The 24,913-nt window shown below is 45.7% G+C and overlaps 1 protein-coding gene across 5 annotated transcripts in view; it reads right to left on the bottom strand.

The window, feature by feature from the left end:
- Nucleotides 1-24,913, bottom strand: part of SMARCA2 (SWI/SNF related, matrix associated, actin dependent regulator of chromatin, subfamily a, member 2) — a 227,440-nt gene that overhangs the window by 88,503 nt on the left and 114,024 nt on the right. For all 5 annotated transcript variants that reach the window (XM_053297258.1, XM_053297260.1, XM_053297261.1 and 2 more), the window contains exons 16-21: nucleotides 19,539-19,702; nucleotides 13,228-13,294; nucleotides 12,166-12,276; nucleotides 9,600-9,842; nucleotides 8,961-9,074; nucleotides 2,917-3,024 (exon numbers count right to left, since the gene is read on the bottom strand). In XM_053297258.1, the coding sequence (XP_053153233.1) occupies nucleotides 2,917-3,024; nucleotides 8,961-9,074; nucleotides 9,600-9,842; nucleotides 12,166-12,276; nucleotides 13,228-13,294; nucleotides 19,539-19,702 (807 nt within the window). The remainder of the gene's footprint in view (nucleotides 1-2,916; nucleotides 3,025-8,960; nucleotides 9,075-9,599; nucleotides 9,843-12,165; nucleotides 12,277-13,227; nucleotides 13,295-19,538; nucleotides 19,703-24,913) is intronic.

The raw sequence follows: 24,913 nt of genomic DNA, 5'->3' as shown, positions 1-24,913 counted from the left end.
TATGGTTTCTTGTTACATTGTGTGTCTGTAATCTTTCCATCATTCTGACGATAGGTGTTTTGACGGCGACTAAATGGATGGTATCTGGAGGCAGAGTATGTGGACGTGGTGAAGGTAAACATCTTCACCATATATTTAGATTTTTTCATTTCTCCATGGTTGCACCAGTCTCCTCACAAAACAGGCTTTATTGTCAAAGTGTAGAGCTTCAATCTGCTCCTTCAATGTCTTGCTGGAAATCTGAGGAATGTAGCCATGGATATCTTTTGATGGCAATTGCAGAAGTTAAAAGTACACAACTCAATCTCAGCAAGGTGCTTTGCACTGCTGAGCTGTTGGGAGATAGCTGCAGTAGTCTTGGAGAAGGTATCTACAAATCTTTTGGGGGATTCTTCTGGGGCATGTTTGTCAAGTTCTGGGAAGAGAGAGAGTCCCACAAAGAGTGGACGTACTTCGACAAACATGCCATGTAATTTGCTATTTTTACAGAGAGGCATGCTGTGGCATATGTTTTACACCCCAATACATCTAACTTGTATCCCTCCTTGCCAGCTGGTGTTGTATGATGTCTGCTACTGTTAGAGGAGGAGGAGGTTCAATCAATAACTAGTGAGTTAGGAATTGGGTGTTTTTGGAGATATTCGTTTTCTTCCTCTGTATTCTATATAAGGTTTCTAGTAGTTTTGATGTGGGAGTCAATGTTTGAAGAACATCCCAAGTGGATTTTTACGCCTTTGTAATGACTGGAAGCATCAGTAAATATACTGGTTGTGTTGCTAATGTTGTTTGCATGGAATTGTAGACAGAATCATCTAAATCACTTGTATTCTTTTTTAATTTCAGGCCCAATACAGACACCATCTCTGCAATTTGAAGGTGGTAAGAATGCATCTCCTCTATGGGAGAAATCGATGGAGCAGTTGGTATGTCTGGATTGGGATCTGAGTGGCGACCCACAGATTCTGAGGAGGTCTCTGAATTATCAAAGTCATACACTTCCTCAGATGTGGCACGTACTTTGCTGGCATGTAAAGTGGCTGTTGGCCGAGACTGTGTGAAGCCACAGTTTGGGTGTCCAGGGCATTTACTGGATGTGGCTGTGGGACTGGTGTATATGTCTGTGTTGAAGTGGCCATGAAGATTCTAGGCTGTGGAGCAGAAACAGGACATAGCAATATAGCAGTCTAGGTCTGAACTGCAATGTCCTTTGTAACCAACCTCGGTGGAGTCATCTGAGTAGCTGTTTGAACCAGCTGAAAGGTTGCGCTTTGGCGAGCTTTCCAGATTTTGTAATTGTGGTAGTCCACAGGCAAATTTGGGGAGGTTATACTAGATGCCTCTCCCAACCTCCTGCTGGATTAAGACCTTGACCCACTGGTGTAGTCTGCTGGAGGCACACAGATGACAGTGATGGTGTTTTAGGTACAGTGAGAGGGACCTCAATGAGGTCATCATCATATTCATCATCTAGACCTTGACTGAGGAATCATTTTAAGGTTGCAGTAGAGGGAGTGCTCTCATTAGATTCCAATAAAACAGGATGTGTTGGACAGTGATTGCATCCAATGCTTCTTCTGCATCCTGGTCGGTATTGACCTCGACATCGAAGGTTACGGGAGAGTGATCTCTTGGCTTTGGCATAAAGGGTGTGTCATACAATGCTGGGTGACAAGGGGTGGGAAGGTAACTGCTGAGGAGTAGGCATCGGTGACAGCAATACTGCTCGGCGTTGAGGTGTCGGTGTCAATGTTAAGGTCGTGTCAAGGGCGACCTCACTCGATGTCGGCATCAGTGCTGAAGGTGTCGCTACAGCGAATCTACAAATTGTTGTAGCCTTGTCAGAGACAGAGTGGACTCACCTGCTCTCTAAGAGTAGTCTTTGGGTAGCTTGTCTCTCTTATCTTTATGTTTCGTTGGAGGTGGTGCAGCTGACCCATCATTCAAGGATTTTCATTTCTCCTTCTCCCTATGGGAGGGTTTATGTTTTATCGGGGCATGAGGTTTCTTAAATGAAGAACCTGCCTGTGACGTCTATGCCTCAGATGCAGAGGATTTAGACTGCATAGCAATAGTAGTCTGCAGTATCGACTTCGGAAGCGAGCCCGATGTCAATGGGGATCAAGGCATTGCTTTTCCCGGGCTAAGTGCTTCCTCCAAAAGTGCCACTCGAAGCCTTGCAGATTGATTCTTTAAGTTTGATAGGAGAAGGAGCTGCAAATGGCACAAGAAGAGGCGTTGTGTGTTTCCCCTAAGTGCAGAAGACAAAGCTCCTGCCTGTCTGTGGACCTAGGTGGCCAGATTTGGTTTTAAAAAGCCAAATTCTGGCTTATGGCCCATTTGACCCACGAGTATACCCCTTAGGTTCTGGCATCTCTGCTGTGGAGCAGAGCCTTCCCCTGCACGTTCTACACCTTTTACAGTTTTTTTTTTCTCATGGGGGTTTTGAGTTCATGGAGGGGAAAAACACTCAATGAAAACAACAGCCAGTCCAGTCCAGGTCATATTCTTTAAATCAGAAATAGTAAGCAACAGTCCATTAATCAAGAGAAAGTCCATATACAGTTCTGAGTAAAAAACGATATAGAAGTAAACTAATGTTACGATTTCTAAAAGGGAGTAGTCAGGAACAGTCCGGGGTCGAGCCAATGAGGTTACTTATTCATATTTTCTGGATTAAAGTTCGAAAGTAACAACCGAAGGTGTGAGCACTTTGGCAGTCAGAAAAGAACTGAGGGGAATGGGCATCGAACCTCCAAAACCAACTGACACGGAGCACATGCAGATGACAGTTATCAGAGCCATGAAGAGCTAATGAATTTCACACTAACTGGTCTCCGCAGGCACAGAACCCACATTTATGAGTGTCTGTGGGTCACAAATCAGATTCTTTGTTCTTGGTGCTAAACATGTTCTTACCTTCTTGTCTTTCTCAGAGCCATCAGTAAGGAGGATTCCCTTTGCTTGCATGTGGCGATACAGAATCTTCTGAAGTGCTGACATATCACACTTTATCACATATTCAACCTAATGTGAATTAAAAAACAACCCAATATATAGTAAGTCATATCTGATTCTGTATCATAAGCGGGTAAATTCGGTATTTAAAACCACAGAAACAATAAAATCCAACAAAATCCAGTAGAGTATACAAAGCATCTGATATAAACAGCTCATTTATGTGCCAGAAAGCCCATTAAAGTCTGAATAAAATAGTCTTCATCTGGCGCCAGAAAGACAGATTTGGTGCCAGGTAAACTTTGCAGAGAAGGGGCATTCTTTGCAGAGAAGGGGCATTCCACAGGGAGCTGGTTTAATGATGTCCCCATGAGATGAATTACTGCTGTTTTTATGCTGTTATTGTAGAACTGTGGAAAGGTGATTTCAAATGTTAAAAATAAATGGGAAGGTTATAGAATAACTACTGATTAGGTTAGTCAACAGTGTTGCCGGTTTAAATTGTAATACAAGGGAAAACAAGCAAAATAGGAACAGCTGTCACATTGTAATGTATAGCTATACAGACCAATTGTGACACTAGGGCACTTAGCCAATGGGGTATTATGTGAATGAACTGTATATCTTTTTGAACACTGGCAATGTGCAGAAAGGAGCATTGGTCACTCACCGTGAAGGCTTCTTCTGGCTGCTGGTGTTGAGGACCTCTCACGTGGGTTATCCTTGCCCGCACGCTCCAGAGGCAGGACAATCAATTAAGTGAATCCTTTAAAGGGCGGGAAAGGATTACCCCGCCCAGTTTTGTTTAGTCTAGCTGAGCTGCTGAGGAAGGTATAAGAATATAGTTAATCAGGCCCCTCAGGAAGAAAATACAGAGAGTGCAGAACCAGTAGCTGTAGATGAGCCGGGTGGGTCGAGAGGTCCTCAACACAGGCAGCCAGAAGAAGCATTCACGGTGACTGACCAATGCTCTTTTCTCGGCTGCCGGGTGAGGACCTCTCATATGAGACATGCCACAGCTGAAGACCCTGGGTGGGAGCGTTGTCGGCTACTGGGGCGGAAGAACCTGCTGAACTACCCTTCTGCCAAATGCAGCTTGGGCTGATTTGAAGAGGTCTAGTTTATAGTGTCGTGTGAATGTGGACGGGCACGACCAGGTAGCCGCTCTGCATACTTCATCCAGTGGTGCATTGGTCGAAAAGGCTATAGACGGCAAAGCGTGTAGAGTGAGTGGTGAGTCTGAGTGGAGAAGGAATGTGTTGCGCCTCGTAGGCCAACGCAATACATGCCTTGATCCACCGAGCCAGAGTTGATGAGGAAACCGGGCGGCCCATGGAGGCCGGGAGAAAAGACACAAATAGGGATTCAGAGGATCTGAACGAAGCAGTCCTGGAAATGTAGGTCTTTAAGCATCGACGTACGTCGAGTTTGTGCCATTGTTCTTCCTTCCAGTTAGAAGGGTTAGGGCAGAAAGACGGGAGCAGAACATCCGGGGATCTATAGAAGATCGAAGGGATCTTAGGTAGGAAGGATGGGTCGGGAATTAGATGAACGGAGTCCTGAGAGAAAACACATAGCTGTGGATTGGCAGAGAGGGCTTTGAGTTCCAAGATCCGACGTGCGGAGGTGATTGCCACTAGGAAGATGAGTTTGTACGACAGGATCCAGAGCGGAATGGATTTTATCGGTTCGAAAGGTGGAGTGTGGAGGACCTGCAGCACTTTGTGGAGCTCCCTGGTGTTCCTTTGGAACACGTTCTATGGCTGAGATGTGAAGGAGGTGAAGTATCGCTTGCAGCAGAGCTGAATGTTTGCGGTGAGACTGGGAACGAGAGGTTGGAAGGAAGCGACTTCTGGGATGTGAAGTGAATTCGATCTTGCACCCGTTTTGGATGGAGTCCAGTACCCAGCAGTCGGAGATGGAGGAGTCCCACGCGTGGAAATAATGGGCTAGGTGGCCCCCCCACATGATGGGGCGGCGAGTCAGGAGGCCTGCCATGGATTGGGCGGTTGCCCGAACTGCTTATTGGTTGAACTGTGAGGGTTGAAACGTTGTCGATTCCACTGAGGGCAGGATGTACAGAAATCACGGTCTCTGGGCTTGAAATTCTGGCGAAAGGAACGAAAAGGCTGGAAGTTTTTGCAGTTCTGGCGTTTATTGTCTCTGTGAAAGGAAGAGGAGAGAACCTTCTTTTTGTCCTTTGTGTCGATGAGGACTTCTTGGAGGGCCTCATCGCCAAATAGTTTGGAAGCCATAAAGGGCACAGCAATCAGGTTTGTGCAGGAGGTCTGGTCCACTTGCCAGTGTTTGAGCCATAGTGTATGTCGTGCAACGATGTTACTCACTGTGGTCCTTGCCCTGAAGCGCACCGAGTCCAGGGTAGCGTCAGCAATAAAGGCCTGGGCCTTCTGGATTTTTAATGCAATCAGGCGTTGGCACGCTGGTTCGAGGGGCGGAGTTTGAAGCAGTTCATCCAACCATAGGAGGGCTGCCCTGGAAAGAATGGAGGCAGCAACAGAGGACTTGATGGAGATCGATATGGCATCAGTGTTCTTGCGCAGCTGCGCTTCCAATTTTCTTTCTGTGGGGTCCTTAAGGAAGGACTCCCCATCTCTTGCCAGAATGGCCCCAGAGCTAAGGGCGGCCACCAGGCCATCGACTGGCAGGGTCTGGAAAAGGGCTGTTGCTGGAGGAATGAAAGCATACTGCTTAGAGATGATAGCTGCCGTTTTCTTGGCGGAAGCGGGGGCTTGCCATTCCTGTTTCACTACCTCTGAAAAAGTCTCAGGGAGAGGAAAAAGAGGTTGGTTGGACGCAGCAGTAGGAAGCACTAAAGATTCTCTAGAAGGAGGAGGAGCTTCCTTAGGAAGGTCTGAATGAAGGCCCAGGGTGTGCAGGGCTTTCAGGAGGAGCTGAGAAAACTCTTTGGGTGGCAGGAGCCTGCGGGAGGATTGGGATGAATCCGGTTGCCAGCCGTCAGACCACTCGCCCTCTTCGCTGGGGGCAGGGTCCTGAATAGGGATTCCTGAACCCAAGGCGGGTGGTAGTTGAGATGAAGACCTGGCCAAAGGGGCCTGTAGTGGTAAAGTGGGAGGGAGTTCCACCGGCACCTCCAAGTGGGGGAAGGCGAGGGTCCAAGGAATCATAGTCAGATATATCAGAAGAGTGTGTATTAGAATGGCAGTGGCCACATTTAGATGTTCTTTTGGATTTTTTGGCCTTGCTACATTTGGATGTCCTCTTTTCCCCTTTAGACCTGTGGGACTGGTTAGGATTGCCAGGGGTCTCTGATGAGGAAGAGGAGGAATCCCCAGAAGAAGGGGAAGGTGTCTCTTTGCGTTTGTGCTTTTTATGCTCTGCCTGTTGGGGCTTGAGGCTCTCCAATAATACATGCATTGCCTCCACAAACCAGTCTTGCCAGGCCACGTGAATGTCTTGGGGAAGGTCTAGGTTCACTGGGGCAGAAGGAGCAGAGGGGAGCCTAGCAGGATTGGATGGGCCCGGGAGAGGGGAGCCATGAGGCGCAGGACTTACAAGTCTGGCTGGATGGTGGCTGTTGGCCTCCTCCTGAGTAGGTGTAGCCGCTAACTGGTTGACGGTCGCTGCTGAGGCCTGCCACGGAGGGATCAGCAGGAGAGAGACAGACTAGCCCATTGCTACTTGGCCAGCTGGCCGCATCATGGAGAAGCAGCCTGCCGAGGAGCCCAGGACGTTGGCGATAGAGGAGGCGGGCAGCAGCGTTTCCCTCTCCAGCGGACCCGGGGGGGCAGGGGGCTCAGCTGGGTGGTGGATGGCCTCGGCGTCTGAGCGGGAAGCCTCCTCCAGCTCCACAATCTCAGCTACCTGAAGAGCTAGGTCGGGGGAGTGCGGGCGAAAGCACTTCTGCGTCTTGGTAAGGGACGTTAGCTGAGCTTCTACAGCTTAGGGATGTGCACAAAACTGGTTCGCCCAGTTCGGTTCAGATCCGAACCGGGTCCGAACCAGGAGGGGGTGGTTCGGTTTTGGTTTTGTTCGAAACACCCCCTGGTTCGGTTCAGATCCGAACCGGTTCAGACACCCGAAAATTGGTAGGATGGTAGCTGGCACCCAGGGGTACCTGTCACCCAAACCCCAAAGCAATCGGACACTCGTACGATTTTTTATGAAATTTGAAAATTGTTTTTATTTTTTTCTCATAGGATATAATGGGACTCGAACCAGGCCATTATTCCTTATTGTGGAACACCCATGGGTGCCAACAACCATGCAAACCCTGAAGCAATCAGACACCCCTATGATTTTTTATGAATATTTGAAATATTTTTAATTATTTTTCTCATAGAGTATAATGGGACCGGAACCAGTCCATATCCCCTATTGTGGAGCACCTAGGGGCACAAAAGCGGGGTGGGTGGTAGACAGACAGGGGTGCCTACCACCCAAAAAATCCCAAGGCAATTGGACACTCTGATTATTGGTGAATTGTTAAAGTATTTTTGAATTCCTCATAGAGAATAATTAGGATTGCAGCAATGTATAGCTTCACGTCGGGGGGAAAGGGGTGTCGTAGAGTGCAGTGTGGTGGGTGGTAGTTCCTAGGGTGGGCAAGGAAGCTACCTGAATTATTTGAAAAGAATTGGGCGAAGGGGTGATTTTTGAAGTTTACGCGTCTTTGTTTTTCTCCATAAAGAAGCATGGAGGTGTCATCAAATGTATAGCTTCACGTTGGGGGCAAAGGGGTGGCCTAGAGCAGTGTGGGGTTGGTGGTAGTGCCAGGTAGGGGCAAGGAAGCTACCTGAATTTTTTCAAAGGATTTGGGCAGAGGGCTGATTTTTGGTTAATTGTTGAAGTTTACGTGTCTTTAAGGTTTTTCCTCATAATAAGTTATAATGGAGGTTTCAGCAGCCCCATAAGTGCACTTGGGGGGTGCTGGGGTGGCCCAGAGCAAGTGGTGGTGTAGTGCACATAGGGTGCCAACCACCCCCATGGGTTTCTAACCCATGGGGTACAGGGTTCTCTTGTTTCTGAGGTATTGAGTGTGGATTCTATGATAGCATATTAGAGTGGATTCATGGTGTCTCATTGAAAATCTCATTTGCTACCATCCTACCAATTTTCGGGTGTCCAAAACGGTCCGAATCAAACCACCCCCGATTCGGTTCAAATCCGAACCGAACGTGGTTCGGTTCGGATCTGAACCACCGAACCGCCCCCGGTTTGGATCCGAACCGGTTCGCACATCCCTACTGCAGCTCCCTTTGAGTTCCGTGGTCGTCCCGCCCCAAAAGAGAGTCCGGCACCAGCCGCGGGGGCTGCGGCGGATCCAAAGACCCACCATGGACTTGAGGGACCTGGATGATCCGTTTAGGCTGCATTTGCTGAGTTTTCTTTGCCTTGTGCACGTGAATGTGCAAAATACCCTGACCACTCTGCTCCATAAGAAAGGGGAGGAGGAGAGGGAGGGAGGAGACTGAAGAGTAGAAATTTGAAAAAATAAATCCCTAAAAAACTAATAATAGATCAGACAAGAAATAAAGGCAGAATGGACAAGCTGGGAATGGAGAGACTGAGGAAAGAAATAAAGGAGAAAAATGCTCGAGTGAAGAAAGGTAAGGAAGAAGCAGCTAGCTAGGAACAACCTTCTCTGGAGCGAGGCAGGACAAACAGAACTGGGAGGGGTCATCTTTCCCCACCGTTTAAAGGCTTCGCTTAATTGACTGTCCTGCTCCTGGAGCGTGCGGGCAAGGATAACCCACATGAGAAGTCCTCACCTGGCAGCCGAGAAGCCCTGTTCTAGTTCCAGAACTGGACCTAAGCCTCCTTATTCTATGCTACTGGTATTTGTTGGGCACAAATGTAAATCACAAAAGACATGATTCAGATCAAAAGTACAATGCTTCTGAAAGTTTTCAGGCAATGAGCTTCGCATTTGGAACAATGTTTTTCCTGGGCATTTCAAGTCACTGTGGAACCAGGATGTCATATACTTAGTAAGAAAATGCCAGCAATGCCATCTCTACACAAACCTTTTCTGGCAATTGTGATTCAACTTCTTTCTTCAGCCTCCTTAGCAAGAAAGGTCGTAGAACTTTGTGGAGACGCCTAATGATCAGAATTGTCTCTTCTTCATTTAAATCTACCTGCAGGAACACAAAAGGGGCGGGGGATGACATGTACTTGAAGAAAAACTTAATTGTATCATTATTTCTCAATATAAACAGATTTACACTGTTTAATTCATGGCATTCAGTTTAGAAGATTGAGAATCTGAAGAGATATTTCAGTGAAGTAATTGAAAGCAGTAATATTGTTGTGTTAGGGTGGAAACTATGCCTTAAGAATACCCTACAGCAATCTATTTTATAGGCCATCCAATTTAAATATTTTAGATTTTATAATTATTATTTATTATTTTTACATTTATATCCCGCTCTTCCTCCAAGGAGCCCAGAGCGGTGTACTACATACTTGAGTTTCTCCTCACAACAACCCCGTGAAGTAGGTTAGGCTGAGAGAGAAGTGACTGACCCAGAGTCACCCAGCTAGTCTCATGGCTGAATGGGGATTTGAACTCAGGTCTCCCCGGTCCTAGTCCAGCACTCTAACCACTACACCACGCTGGCTCTATTGTAATCTCTGAGAATTTTAACAAACTAAACCATTACCCTTTCTCCAGTCATTGCAAAAGGAGCGTTGAACCACTGTTCAAAGGTGCTGCAACTCTTGAAAATTGTTGGAAGTAGGAAATTGAGGAGAGCCCAAAGTTCAGGCAGTTTATTCTGCAATGGAGTTCCAGTCAACAGAATCCTTCTTGGGGCTACATAATGAGTATTCAACACCTGAGTCAGCTTGCAATGATGGTTCTTCATTCGATGGCCTTCATCTACAATCATATACTTCCACCGAATCTACAAAAGTGCAAAATAATTGGCAACAAACCTTTATTCCCTAAAATAATATATAAGGAAAGTCTACATTACAATTCTTCCTTTAAAAAAAAGACTAAGAAGGAATACGATTAAAACAAAAAGAAAGCTAAAACAGCCAATTTGAAAAAGTGCATCAGAATAATCGGTGTCTGCTACATGTAATATAGCAAAAAGCAGCCAATGAAATGGAAGCATTACAATAAACCACCCCCACCCCCTGCACAAACACACAATGCAGAGTTGGTCTATGCAACTACACTGGTTGGGTTCAGGCATAAAGTAAACCATAGTTTTTTTAAACATCTGAGCTCCAGCCTGCATTCAAAACATGATTTATCTGAGGCTGACAAACTGGGATCTGAAACTATGGCTTGAAGCTGGTTTGCAAACTAGTTAGTGCTAACTGTGGTTTGCTGATATGGCTGAATTCACAGACTACCGAGAACCCATAGATGAGGCTTCTGTACCACAGAGATGGGAATGAACTTATGAAGCTGAGCCCTAAGAAAAGGGGGGGGGGGACAGACATGCAGTTCTAAACAATGGCTTCTTTTTGTATGTCTGGAAACTCAAACTATCGTATAAGTTTTAGATGGTATAAAGTACTATGATACATATTCATATCAACACATGACATGTGAAAGGTACAACAAATTAAGGCTGTTCACACGAGCAGCCCTACCCAGGCTTGCACAGCCCTACCTAGCTAGGGCTGCTCATGTGAAGCACCAGGATCGAGGACAATCCATGTGCTGCCCTGCCAGGTAACCCAGTGTTTCCCCCCAGAATTTTACTGAGGTAAGAGGGCATGTGCATGCCTGGGTAGTTCGTCTGCTCGGTCTGCAAGTATCCTGTTTGGGTATCTGAAAGTATCTTGAGTAGAAACCCATTTGACTGTGAGCCCACTGCACTGGCGAGATCGCCTGTTTCCCCAACAGAACTTCAAGCTCTTCCCTCAGAGTCGTTTTGGGGGTATATTTTATCCCCGCAAACTCCGGCAGAGTTTTGAATTCTATTGCATATCCTGTGGTGATTATACGCAAGACCCAGCGGTCCGATGTTCCAAATCGATTTCAAGCCGATGAAGAGATATTAGTTATACTAGTTTATTCCTGAGGAGCTGACAAGATCCAAAGATGCGATCGCTAAGGCGGTCAGAAAGAAACTGAGAGGAGGATGCCTAACCATCGCTATGAGGTACTGCAGGGCACATGCAGGAGGCGGTTGAAGGCATCTCAAGGAGCTAACGAGTTCTACCAGAAGCTGATCTGTGCAGGCACAGAACCCATGTTCTATTATTGTCGTTAGAATCACAATCCAGACTGAAAGGATTAATAAAGCATCAGAGCAGTTTCTGAAAGCAATTTAACACACCACAAGTTGAGAAGGCAGAAGCACCATAAGGTGTGCAAAAAAGGGATATAAATCTTTGCAAACTCTCAACCAAACTGATATCATTTCAGTAAGCAAGTTCCAAAAGTGTATTAGAAGCTTCCAAAATAAGTAAAAATACTGTCTTTGTGCTGAATAATGTGAATCTTCTATTTAAATACTAGGCCAGGAAAAGACACAATTGTAACTGACTTTTAAAAGGTGAGTATAGCAAGTACATGAAACCTCATTAAGAAATTTCCATGCTCTGATGTTTGACAAGTGAGATGAGGTTATTTATAAGAAAAAGTGATCTCCATTACCTATGTATTTTAAATACCCCACTTCAACTGAAGCAACAGTTTCCAAAGATTAGCTCCCATGTTTCAGAATCTATTAACTATTCAGGAGAGATTTAGATCAAAGCAGTAGTTTTGAGCTATCATTTAATGGACAAATGAAAATGAACATAACAAGTTTCAATCTAGTCTCTATTATCTTCCAGAAAGCAACTACACAGTCTGACTTCTTTTTTAACTGTGTTCATCTCTGCTCAGAAACAAAGAACTGGAGAAGAGCTATGGATAAAAATGGAATAGCAGGGTTCTAGGATAAACGTTATTAGGCAGAATGATGTAGAGATGGTTATGCTTCTCTACAGAGTAGCGGCTGTGAGGTATTGATGGGATCCACAGGTAGCAAAACCATTCTCTCGTCTGCAATCCTGAGAGTGCCACGGCAGGAGAAGAGACCGTGAAAGGATAGGAAAAAAGGCCCCTCAATTTAGGGAAAGAAAAACATGGAGCTGGTTTTTAAGAACAACAGTAATCATGGACACTGTACCAGAAATCTCTTTGCAAGATATAATTTTAGTTATTTGAGGAAGGGGAAGAAGATTTTTCATGTAAAGGAGTCAGAAATGTAGCACTACCTTCGCAAGAATGTGTTTGTCCTTTATTATGTACTCATAAGTAGTCAAAAGAACATTAAATTTTCCACTACGAAGCTGAGGAACAAGTGATCGGCGCATAGCAGGTGTACCCTGAAAGAGAAAAAGAGAGTAAAGCAAGACAAATATTTATCATTTCAGTTCAGTAAAACAAGGATATGTACATAAGTGTGCTGCACAGAAATGTGCAGTGAGACCACACTAACAGGCTGGTGATAATCCTTTTATCACCAACCTGTGATAAAAGTGGGGTGGGGGCTGGCAAAACTTTGCATTTGAAAATGGCCGCTGGACAGAAAGCTCTGCTCAAGCAGGTTTTATGTAGCCCGCAGTGGCGGCCTGTGATCGCGCCTCCGGGGGGCGCGGTGGGAAGCACCTTTAAGAGTAAATTAATTTGGTGCTAATCTCCGCCGCCACAGCACCTGAATGCTGTTCGGAGCCACAACATGCTGCCCAGCAGCCCCTACGGTGGGGAAGCACCTCCGCCACTCACCTGGCTTCCACAGAGCCAAGCCCCCGCCAGTGGCCAGGTGAGTGGCAGAGGCACTTCTCCGCCGTAGGAGCTGCTGGGCGGCATGTTGCGGCTCCAAACAGAGTTTAGGTGCTGTGACAGCGGAGGTGAGCTCCGAATTAATTTACTCTTAAAGGTGCCTCCCACCACGCCCCCTCCCCCCGGAGGTGTGTTCATGGGCCGCCACTGGTAGCTCACTGTCTCTTGTCCCCATAGCTTCTGGCCTTCATAAGAACAGCTGCAAGTGAATTAGTCCAATGGCTAAGTATTTTTTAAAAACAACCAAAACACATCTACAATATTTGTCATCTGTACTACTCCCATCAGAGCACTTTGGAGTATGAGCATTAACAATTTTCGACTGCATTTCAATACTTGGAAGTAATTAGAGTCTATTATAGTAAGCTTACTGATTAAACAAGTTTTAGTGCATAGCAAAACTTTATAACTAAATATAATTAGTAGATGAGCATGGGAAGAAGAAGAAACATTTATACTGCCAGCTTTATATTCATGTATGAAGGACATCCAACCTTGTAAGAAATTTTCACCACAGAAGGAGCCCATTTGTCAAATTCATAAGTCCAGTTGGATAAGGTCCTATGTGAAACAATAAGAATATGAAGTATATTAAAACTCATTTTCTAAGAAACTGATTTAAAACTGCATTCTTACAGCATGAATTAAAAATATGTCAAATTCTACAGCTCTGTTTTTAATCTTTTCCTTCAAGATGAATAGCACACCAAAACATGTAGAATGTATTGTACTACATTGTTGTAAGACTGGTGAGCGCTATAGGGAAACCTCCTTTAATCATGTCAGAAAAAGCCGTCTGGATTTTAGCATAAGACTTCATCCTCATTCTGGAAAGCTGTTACATGCATGCATAAACCTGTCCAAATTGGTGCATTCCAATTGAATCAAATGGACTGTTTGAATTTTGCTGAAGAGAGATGGATTTGGAAGATTTGAGCCTGGCTTTTACAATATCTGTTTACAAAACTAAAAGAAGAGAACAGCATGTGTTGCAGGCACATAATTATAATACCTGTGATTTATTCTTACATCTAGGTTTAAAGTCCTTACTTTGCAGTATTTTTCTGAAGACAGAAATTTTCTACAGAAAATTGAAACACTTGTGCATGGCTCATTTATTCTTGCTTGTTAAATAATATGGCAGCATGAGAGGGACAAATCCATCTATACAAATTCTAAGGTTTATTTTATAAGAAAGTTTATTTTTAGCTCTATGTTCATGAAAAAAGTGTTTTAAGTTAGTGTTTCAAGTAATGTGCATGTTCAAAAAGCTGAGCTAGTTTTGGGATAAGACACTGCTCTCTTTCCTCATCAGATCCTTGCATTCCAAGACAGACCTCTGCAGTTTCATTCCTCTTGCTCCACCCCCATACATGTATGGAAATATTTTTAATACTGCAAAAATCTAAATACCATAGCCACAATATATTGACAATATAATTTATTGACTATTATATCATTTAATCAAATGAAGATCTTGAATCTTTACATGTTGATTTCAGGGAATACAAAGTAAAACCTGCAGACATACATAGGAACCTGCCTTATACCAAGTCAGACCATTGGTCCATCTAGCTCAGTATTGTCTACACAGACTGGCAGAGGCTTCTCCAAGGTTGCAGGCAGGATGTTGTAGCCATTGGTTCGAAAGGTGCCTGAGTTAGTGTTGAAAGTACTAGGGACAGGCTCCAGGCTTCTACTGGGGTCTTAACCAGAGGGAAGACATTAGCCAGTCCCTTCAAAAAGGCTTTGCCCTGCGGATGAGAGAATAAAGTCCTGCCATCACACCCCAGATGTTTCGAAGAGAGGGCAGCTAAGTGAACCTTCAGGGAAATGTTGGCCAAGCCTTGCGACTTCAGCTTTGATAGATACAGAAGTACGTCCCGGACAGATGCCCGTCTAGGTAGAAATCCATGGGATTTCACGTATGCTTTGAATCTGAGCCACTTCCCCAGGTAATTACGCCTGGTAGAGGCTTTCCGTTAAGTAGAATTTGATTTAGGAGTCTATTCGCCAAGAGGTCAGTGTGTCGATGTCTGGGTGGAAGACGTGCCCACTGTCCTGTGAGAGGAGGTCTGGAACATGAGGTAGATGGTGGTACCGGTTCTTCGATAGTTTGCGTACCTGTGGAAACCAATGTTGCCTTGGCCACCATGGTGTCACAGGGATGCAAGTCGTCAGTTCGGATAGGAGACGACCTACCACCCTGGCGATTAGCGGTTGAGGAGGAAACATATAAGGTATTTCCTTCGACCAGTCTAGTGGGAAAGCATCCCCTATGGACTGGTGATTATGTCCTGCTCTGGAGCAAAAGCGGATGCATTTTGTGTCCGTGGAGGTCACGAACAGGTCTATCAATGGCTGCATCCAGCAGTTGAACAGGGGAGTTATGTAGTCCGACTTGAATTCCCATTTGTGTTGTTGATCTTGGAGAAAGATGTGACTTAGGTCACCCGCCAGAACATTCTCCAAGCCTTTTATATGAACTGCCACTGGAGAGACATGGTGCCACATGCACCAGTGCCAAAGTTGAACAATGAGAGCACATAAACTGTGAGACACAGTCCCGCCTTGGCGGTTGATGTAGGCCTGAGCTGTCGTATTGTCGAGGTGAATCTGGACAGACCTGCCCTGTACAAGAGACAGAAAATCTCGAAGTGCTTGAAAAACAGCCATTAATTCTAGAAAGCTGATATGTAGGCGGCCCTGGAGTGAGGTTCACTTCCCCTGAATTTGGCGACCTTCACAGTGAGTGCCCCAGCCCAGAAGGGAGGCATCCGTTGTTATCCAAATAGACGGTAATAACTCTTGGAAAGGGACCCCTTCTAGGAGATGCCTGAGCTCTGACCACCATGATAGTGACCACAGGATTTGTGGTGGGAGCTCCAGGCGTTTCCACTGACTGTCCTTGACTGGGTGGAAAACTGACAGAAACCATAACTGGAGTTTTTGCATCTTCAGCAGAGCGTATTAAATCACTGTGTTGCAAGAGGACATCAGGCCTGGTAAGCATTGGATTGACTGTGCCGTCTGTTGAGGTTGCTCCTGGAAGTGATGTACTAGTTCCCAGATGGAGAGGTATAACTCTTCTGGCAAGAATGCCCTTTGGCTTGCCGTGTCCAATACAGTTCCTATGTATGTGGTAACTGGAACTGGGTCTAGATGGGATCTCTTCCAGTTGACCTGGATGCCTAGGTCCTGGAGGAGGGCCAGCACATAGCAGATCTGCGAAAGTAACTCGCTTCTGTCCTTGGACATCACAAGCCAGTCATCCAGGTATGGGTAAATGGAAACACTTTGTGTCCTCAAATGGACAATCACCACCGCTATACACTTGGTGAAGACCCTTGGGGCGGTGGACAGTCCGAAGAGCAAGACATTGTACTAGAACACTTGGTGGCCTACGGTAAACCGCAGGTAATTCCTGTGACTTGGTCTGATGCTGATATGGAAGTAGGCATCTTAAGAGATCCAGCGTAGCAAGCCACTTCTCTCCATGGAGAAGTGGCAATATCTATTACAACACAACTTCCTGACATGTATGAATTTGTTCAGGTGGCATAGGTCCATAATGGGGTGTAAGCCTCCATTCCACTTCGCAATCTGAAAATAGTGGGAGTAAAACCCGCCTCGCCTCGCCACCCACAGCACCAGCGTGATTGCCTTCTTCTCCAACAGTTCTTTCACTTCTTCCTGCAGAACAACAGATGGAGGAGTGAGTCTCATTCCCATAAACCGCGGGGTTGCCTTAAACTCTATGGCGTATCCTGACGATATGATCTTCAGGACCCAGTGGTCCAATGTTATTTGGTGCCATGCGGAGGCATGGCTTGCCAATCTGATGGAAGGAGATGGCAGATACGGTTTGGTGGATTGATCTGTTTGCCGAGATGTCAGAACCCCCACAGGTGGGAATGGGGAGAAGAGTGATGTCGGTGGGCGGACTTGAATTTCAAAGACACTTCTGAGAATCAGATGTTTTAGTAGCGCAGGACTGCAATAACTTGGCCTTGGCAGAATAATTGCACTTCTGAAAGGGATTATACTGTCACCTATAATCCCGGCGATCTTGTTGCTTGAATGTGGGCCATTGCTTCGAGTACGAAGAACGGTATCTTGGTGCATAAGTGGAAGTCGTAGGTTGGGCAGTGAAGGTCTTGGCAATGAATTTGGATTTTTTCATCTGCTCCATCATGTTGTTTGTAGACTCACTAAAGAGTCCAGAGCCATCAAACGGGAGTCCCTCAATCTTATCCTTCATATCAACTTGAAGGCTAGTAGACCTCAACCAGGCATGCCTACAGAGAGCGGGACTCCGATTCTGCTAGGTGCTTTGCTATACTCAATTGCTGACTGGTCAGATCAGCTGAGCGCTTGAGAATCTGCTGGAATTTCCTCTTAAAGTCCTCTGGAGTCAAGGAATCCAGATGAGCTTGCAGGTTCTCCCAGATGCTATAAGTATGTTTGGCAGTGCAAGCAGAATAGTTTGCAACTTTAACAGACAAACTGCCTTCCTTTTCAGGTGGAATCATATGCTGCTTTCCAGACTTGGAAGAGGATGCACAGTTGTTCAACGAATTGGGTGCCGGATGTTTCATCACCATCAAGTAAATATTGTATTTCTCTAGTATCCTGTACAAGCTTTCCAAGCGTTTAGATGTGGAGGTTGATGTGTGGATTACCTCCCAAGCACATTTCGCTGCCCTAGTAATGACTGGGAACATGGGTAAAGCCACAGGAGAGTGCCTTGAGTCTTTATCATAAAATTATATACCGGGTCATTGATGGTGGCCAACTCAGAGCGTAAGTCCAGACCCAATGCCTCTGGCAATGTGCGGACATGTTTGTGATATGATTTCATCTCCTCATTAGGAGAAACATAGGTCGGTGGAGCCACATCCGTAGGGGGATCCACCAAGGTGTCCTTTCCTTCAGATTCAAAGTCCGAGGAGGTGTAATGCTCCGATGCTGAGCCACTGGGTGAAACTCGAATGGCCGTCTGAGTCTCCGCAGAGGACAACTACACTGGGGGCAGTGGCCCCATCAGCATAGCAATGGAGCACATTGAAGGGGCTAAGGTTTGAACAGCCCTTTGAATTGTAGGTTGAGAGCGTGTCTGGGAAGCCGTAGAGGTGGAAGAAGTTGTCAGCAGTAAAGGACTACATACAAAGGCAGCCCCACGTACAGTGCATTACAGTAGTCAAGCCTGGAGCTTAACAGCATATGTATTACTGTTTTGAGGTCATTTGCCTCCAGATGGGTGTAGTTGACGTATCAGCCGAGTACGTCAAGCTGAGAGACCAGAGAGAGTTTGGGTTCCAGGAGCACTCCCAAGCTACATACTGTACTTGTTATTTCTGGGGCAATGTAACACCATTGTAACACCAACAGGCAGATCTAAACTATCTCTCCAGTTCTGACCCCCCACAGTCAGTACCTTCATCTTATTTGGATTCAATTTCAGTTATCCCTCATCCAGTTCATTCCTGACTCCAGGCAGCTATTTAGGAAAGTTATGCCATTACCTGATGAAGTTGATATGGAGAAATATATCTGGGTGTCATCAACATATTGATAACACACTGCATCAAATCTCTTGATAATCTCTCCCAGCAGTTTCATATAGATGTTAAAAAGCATTGGAGAAAGTGTGGAGTCTTGTGGAATTCCGTACATTAACTTCCACTTTGCAGAGCAACAGTTTCCAAGCAAACACCTTCTGGAATCTGCCCGAGAGGTGGGAACAGAACCACTACGAAGTAGTGCCACCCAATCCCAATCCCAATCCCCTCAGACAACCCAGAAGGATACCATAGTTGATGGTATCGAAAGCCACCAAGAGATCCAAAAGGATCACTGAGTCATACTCCCTCTGTCAGAACCCAGTTGGAGATCATCCACCAGGCTGACCAAAGCAGTCTCAACCCCACAGCCCCCTCGAAAGCTGGGTTGAAATGGATCTTGATAATCTTTTTCCTCCAAGACTGCCTGGAGCTGAGAGACCACCATCCTCTCAATCACTTTGCCCAACAATGGAAGATTGGAGACAGGTCTATAACTGGCTAACTCTGAGGGATCCAGTGCAGCTTTCTTCAAGTAAGGTCTAATAACAGCCTCTTTAAGGCAAGCAGGAATCCTGCCCTCTCTCAGAGAAGCACTTATAATAGATACCATAATAATATGACCCTTTCTGATAGTACTGTTGGCAGATGAAATGAACCAAGTTGGGTAAGGGTCAAAAGAACAGGTGGTAGGACGTACAGTCTGAAACAGCTTGTCCACATCTTCAGGAGTCACAAACCAAAAGTTTCTCAAGACAACAATGACTGGGGACAATAATCACAACAACTAGGCACTGTGAATATCAAAGAAAATGAACACTATTAGCCAAGAATGCTGTAATACTTTGTGAGATGCCATTTAGGAGATTCCTTTTAAAAGATAGAAGAACTATAAGAAATTTCTTCACAAACTGACAGGCAATGTTATGTATGCCAAAGAAGAAAAGTAATACATACATTTCCCCTGTTGTGAATCACAGCAGAAACAAGCTATAGTGACTAAGAGATACAGAAAAGCTTGTCTGCTAAGTGCTTTTATCAGCCATCTGGTCAGCAATGCCAGACAATCCATGTGGGAAGAAGGGGAGATAATCAAAGACTAAATCTAGAGCACATACTCAGCAGAGCTCTACTGCATGCTTCATCTAGCCATTAAGTGAAAAAAAAGAGAGAAAGTGCATGTTCTTAATGAGCCAATCTGCATAGCATAGAAAAATATCATTAGAAAGAGTTCATCTACTTACGAGAGGGGAACAATGATGAGATAGGGGCCATTGAGCCTTTTGTGCTCCATCAGATAAGTGATGAGTGCAATAGTCTGAATGGTCTTTCCTAGCCCCATTTCATCAGCTAAAATTCCATTCAGATTGTTATTATACAGGGAAACCATCCATTCCAGGCCCTGGATCTGAAATGAAGGAGAATCGCTTCAGTTATCCAATTATAACAATCTGTGCACACAGTAATACTGTTCAAGTGTATCTTTTGACATCTCTGCTTTAGTGCTGGGTGCTCCTCAGTAGAGGATGTGCTGGCTTCAGCCAGTACAATGGAAAAGAAGCCATAAAAATTACCTGCATGAAAATCACTGCTGATATGTAGGCCAAAGCTTAGAACGCCTTTCCTTCCAAAAATGATTGATGACTGGGGCTTGATGTGAAAAATTAATGCTGCTCATATTGTGACATACTTCTGGCTCTTTAGCAGTCTGTGAAGCTGTGCACATGAGCAGCCAAACCCAGGCTAAGTAGCTCAACTTTTTACCCTAGCCTTTAGCCAGAGTTTAATGGTGCAAGTGCACCCTTAACCTCAGTGCTGGGGTCGTGTGTAAATACAAGCACACACAGAGTCGGGTGTCTCGAGCACCCGACTCCTGGGGAACCCCCGCAAAGCACTGCACTCATCGTACGGTGCATTATGGGATTCCTGGAGGCTGAGACCCGTTTTACCAGCCTCCAGCAATCTGCACTGTATGGAGCAGCACAGATTGTGTGGGCGCGTGACAGTGTGCTGAAGAGATCAGAGAGAGTTATCCAGGAGGAAGGTAGGTTCCAACCTGCCTTCCCTACCACCTGCCTGGTCATGTGAATACCCTTTATACAGTATGTGTCTTGAATTTATATCACTAAGGGCCAGTATTTTTCTTGATTTATTTTTAGAATTTTTACTTTTAGTCCCTCCCTTGCAGCCATAAACGTATTCTGAATATATTTTTAGAATGTTATAGACTACGGAATCAACTAAATATTGGTACACCCTGATTAAGATCTCACTAAACTGCTAATTTTTAATTATTAGAACAAAGAGCAATTGAAGACTTTTAGAACTGAAAAATAATAATTAGTCTAGTGCAGGTGTGATGTAGGTCCTCTCCAAACCATGCCTGGGAGTCACCTTTGGGGATATGAGCTTGTCACTCTCCCTTCTCTAGCATGAATTTCCCTTTCACTTCTCATTAGACTTTACAACCAGGTTTAGTTTAGATGACCATTCAAAACATAGTTCCAAACTCTGGAAAATTGCTTGTACTCTTCTCCAGTTCCAGAACACTCTAACCATAGAGGTTGTTCACACAATCAAAAACTGTGTTCTACCCGGTTTTGGAAGCTGTGTGTGCTCCCAATTTTTGGTGGTGTGGAAGCAAGGTAGGAGGAAAACCCAGGTAGAAGTGATTGTGTGGAAGCAAAGTTGTGTGGAAGCTTTTCCTCCTACCTTGCTTCCACACAATCACTTCTACCCGAGTATTTCTCCTACCTTGCTTCCACACAACAGAAAACTGGTAGCACACACAGCTCTCAAACCCAGGTAGAACACAGTTTTCAATTGGATGAATGACCTCATAATCTGTTTTGCTGTCTGATTAACCAACTGAGGTTAGCTCTATCAAACTATAGTTTGGTAGTTAGTGCTAACAATAATTTGTCCATTTCACACATCATGGAAAACTATGATTAGAGCAGGCCAGAAATGGAGAAGAGGGGAAGGAGGAAGGCAAAGTAGGAAACGTGTGAAATTATAGTACATTCCTGATCCTCTAAACCAGGCATCCCCAAACTGTGGCCCTCCAGATGTTGCTGAACTACAACTCCCAGCATCCCTAGACACAATTTTTTGTGGCTGGGTATGCTGGAAGTTGTAGTTCAGCAACATCTGGAGGGCCGCAGTTTGGGGATGCCTGCTCTAAACTATGACATCTGAACCAGGCTTAAGTGTTACATCTGTATCTATGCTAACTATGGCTGATGCTAATCAGGATTCTTATCTTAACCAGAGTTCAAAACTAGGGATTCAAGAGAGTATTCAAACTCTACAACCAGATTAGTACAAACCATAATTAGCACATCCCAAAGGTGGTGCCCATATCTGGCTAAATGCGCTGAATAGTTGGCTATCTTAATTGCCAAACTAGACGTTGCATAGACTTTACGCCCCAACACATCCAGTTTTCTGCCCTCCTTGTCACTAGGAGTCGAATGGCGCTGACCTTCCTTCAAAGAAGCACATTCAACAACTATCGAATTTGGCACCGGATGTTTCATCAGGTATGTGTTCTCTTCTTCTTGTATTCGGTAGAGGCCCTCTAACTTCCGGGAAGTATCGGTTGATGTCTGCAAAACTTCCCATGCCGTCTGTGCAGCCTTTGTAATTGCCAGCAGCATTGGAAGCGACACAGGATGCACTATCTTGGCCCAAGCCATCATATTATAAACTGGATCTTTCAAATCCAACTCTGGCTGTTTCAACTCCAAACCTAAGGCCTCAGGCATTTGCCATATTTGTATATGATAGGCCTTCAACTCTTCCGTCGGGGACACCGATGTAATCGGGGGCACATCTGTAGGACGTTCTGGTTCCATTGGTTCTGTTGGGATTGTAGAGTCCTCATCATCTGTCTCAGTTGCAGCAGATGAATCTGCATCTCCTGAATCAGGTGCTAAAGTTAAGTCCGGAATAGACTACACTCATACCCTTGGCGGTGCAGGTTGAGAATGCGCAGGCACCACCACATCATGTGGTTGCTCCCGCTGAATTGAGTCAGTGATGGTTGCCCAAGTTTGGCATGCCATAGAAATAGTTCTTACTTTCTTGGCTGCATCCTGGCGAACCGTGGGATTTTGTAGTCTGCTTCCCTGTTGTGCTTTCCAAATCTTGTACTCAGCATAGTCTACAGGGTAAACCATTGATGGGGCAAGTTAAAATCCGCAGGTATGAGCTATCTGGTTAGAAGCAGAAGACTCCCCAAGCATCGGCGACCTGCATTGTAATGCTGTGGGTCAGACAAATAACGGTAAAGGCCGTGATAGTGTAGCCTGATCTGTGGTTTGGGGATCCACTAAGACAATAGGGCTCGTGGCTGCAGACACAAGATGTAGCGGTCTTGATACCGGAGCCCTCGGTACCAAAACCATCGGTACCGGTGACATTGAGGGAGTCTTCGGTATGGGCTGTAGCGAATGCCCCGTCATCTGCTCCATTTCGATCCCTGAGAAACCATGGAATGTTGAGTCCTACAGTGTGGTATCAGTTGAATCCAGCATTGCTAACAAATCTGTTTTCATCTTAGGATCAAGCGATACCTGGTATTGTGCGGTCTCTCCAAAATCTAAAAAGCCGTCCATCCGATACCCCCCCCCCACGTGGGGTCAGCGCAGGAGACATACGTGGAGTGTGGGCGGGTGTAAGTTGCATTGCGCCACAATGCCAATTCCCGGCCCCTGGCTTCGATAGATCTCCAGGTCATACACCCTCGATGTCAAGACCGGTCATCTTCGATGTCGATGCCGACATCGGTACCATAGGGACTGTAGTATGCTTGACTATTGGCATCGGATGCTCAACCCAATCGCCCTCGATATCGACTTCAATGCCGATGATGTGATGGGATGGTCCCCCTCCGACTCCAACTCCAAAACCCACAGGGAAGGCGTAATCTTCATTGTGGAGTCCCATTCTGAATCTGATTGTAATGTAGTCGGAAATGGGGTCCCACTACAAATTCTAGTATTTTTCTTCCGCTTTCTGGGCGGGGAGTTGTCAACACGCTTGTGCTTCTTGCGGCGGTGCTTCTTCTTTTCCACTTCCTCCAGTCGTTTAAAGTCTTGCACAATGGTGGCTTTCGAATGCTGAACAGCAGAGTCCACCGGAGGTGCTGTGGGCTTCGACACCACCAAACTCGATGTCGTGCCCGATACCAAGGGACCCGATGTCGAGGGTCCCAATGTTGAGGTACCCGATGTCGAGGGTCTCGGTGTCGGAGGGCGAAGCACATCATCATAAAGGGCCGCTCTTAAGCGTAACGTCTGATTCTTCAGCGTTTGTTTTGAGAATGAAGAACAAATTCTACAAGTTGTATTATGTTGTTCCCCTAAACACAACAAGCAAGCATCATGAGTGTCTGTCAAAGGTAATTTTGCATGACACTCAGAGCAGCGTTTAAAAGTAGTCTTTGGCTTAGTAGCGTCAGCCATCGCCCCGAGGGGCGGCAAACAATTGTTTTTGCACTTAGTTGAAATGATTCTCCGAGCCAAGTCCGTTTTCTAGTCCAAAGTCCAAATCCAATTCTTCTTCGTCGTCCGGTCCAGTCGTTTTTCCAAGTTAAAATAGTAAGTCCGAGGAGCTATACAATCTGAGGTCTAGATGCAACCGCGATCTAACAGAAACTGACTGAAGCGCGCCCTAACTGCCTAGGATAAACAGTAGCACAGTCACGAGCTTGGCAGTTTGGGCCAGCGTGAGGAGCTAGCTAATTGATCTGTGAGGTCCCTGCGCAGGCGCAGAGCCCATTCCTTATGAATGCAATGGATTACACTCCAGATAAACAGGTTGCTTACCTGTAACGGATGATCTGGTAGGGGTTCCATCATTCATAAATAGCGGGTTCTGCGCCTGCGCAGATCAGCTTCGGGTAGAATTCGTTAGCTCCTCACGACGCCAGCAATCGCCTGTTGCACGTGACTGTAGTAGCCTCTAGTGGCGGTTGGACGTCTCTGCAATCAGTTTCTTGATGGCCGACAAGGCCGTACAATGCTTCTGTTACAGTGGCTTGTCATTTCAGATGTGGGGACGGCAGGGAGGGCGTTATGAATGATGGAACCACTACCAGATCATCCGTTACAGGTAAGCAACCTGTTTATCTGGATAGTGATTCCATCATCCATAAATAGTGGGTGAACTGCGAGCTACCCAACTGGTGGTGGGCACAATCTGTCAGTCACTGTAACACCCTCTTTAAAACTGCCCGTCCAAAGTCCGCAGCCTTTGCTGCCCTAATGTCTACAGAGTAGTGTTTCACAAACATCTGATGCGATGACCACGTTGCCGCCGTGCAGATGTCAGCGAAACGAATGCCAGCCAAATGTGCAGCCGATGTGGCGCAAGCTCTAGTAGAGTGTGCTTTAACTGTTTTGGGGGGACTGACACCCTGCTGGTCATACGCTAGTTTAATCAACTCCACCAACCAAAAGGAAAGTTTCTGTCGGGTTGGTGAACACCCCTTGAACTTCCCCTGCAAGTCTATAAACATCCAAGGTGTTTTACGTATAGCACTTGTGGCCTTCAAATAGAACAGAAGAGCCCGTCGGACGTCTAGCGAGTGCATCGCACGTTCGAGGGGAGATGT

Source organism: Hemicordylus capensis, chromosome 2 (genome assembly GCF_027244095.1).
Source record: "Hemicordylus capensis ecotype Gifberg chromosome 2, rHemCap1.1.pri, whole genome shotgun sequence".
In the NCBI taxonomy this organism is placed as follows: domain Eukaryota; kingdom Metazoa; phylum Chordata; class Lepidosauria; order Squamata; family Cordylidae; genus Hemicordylus; species Hemicordylus capensis.
The sequence above is the reverse complement of the archived record's forward strand: the minus strand, read 5'-3'. Positions and strand labels throughout refer to the sequence as shown.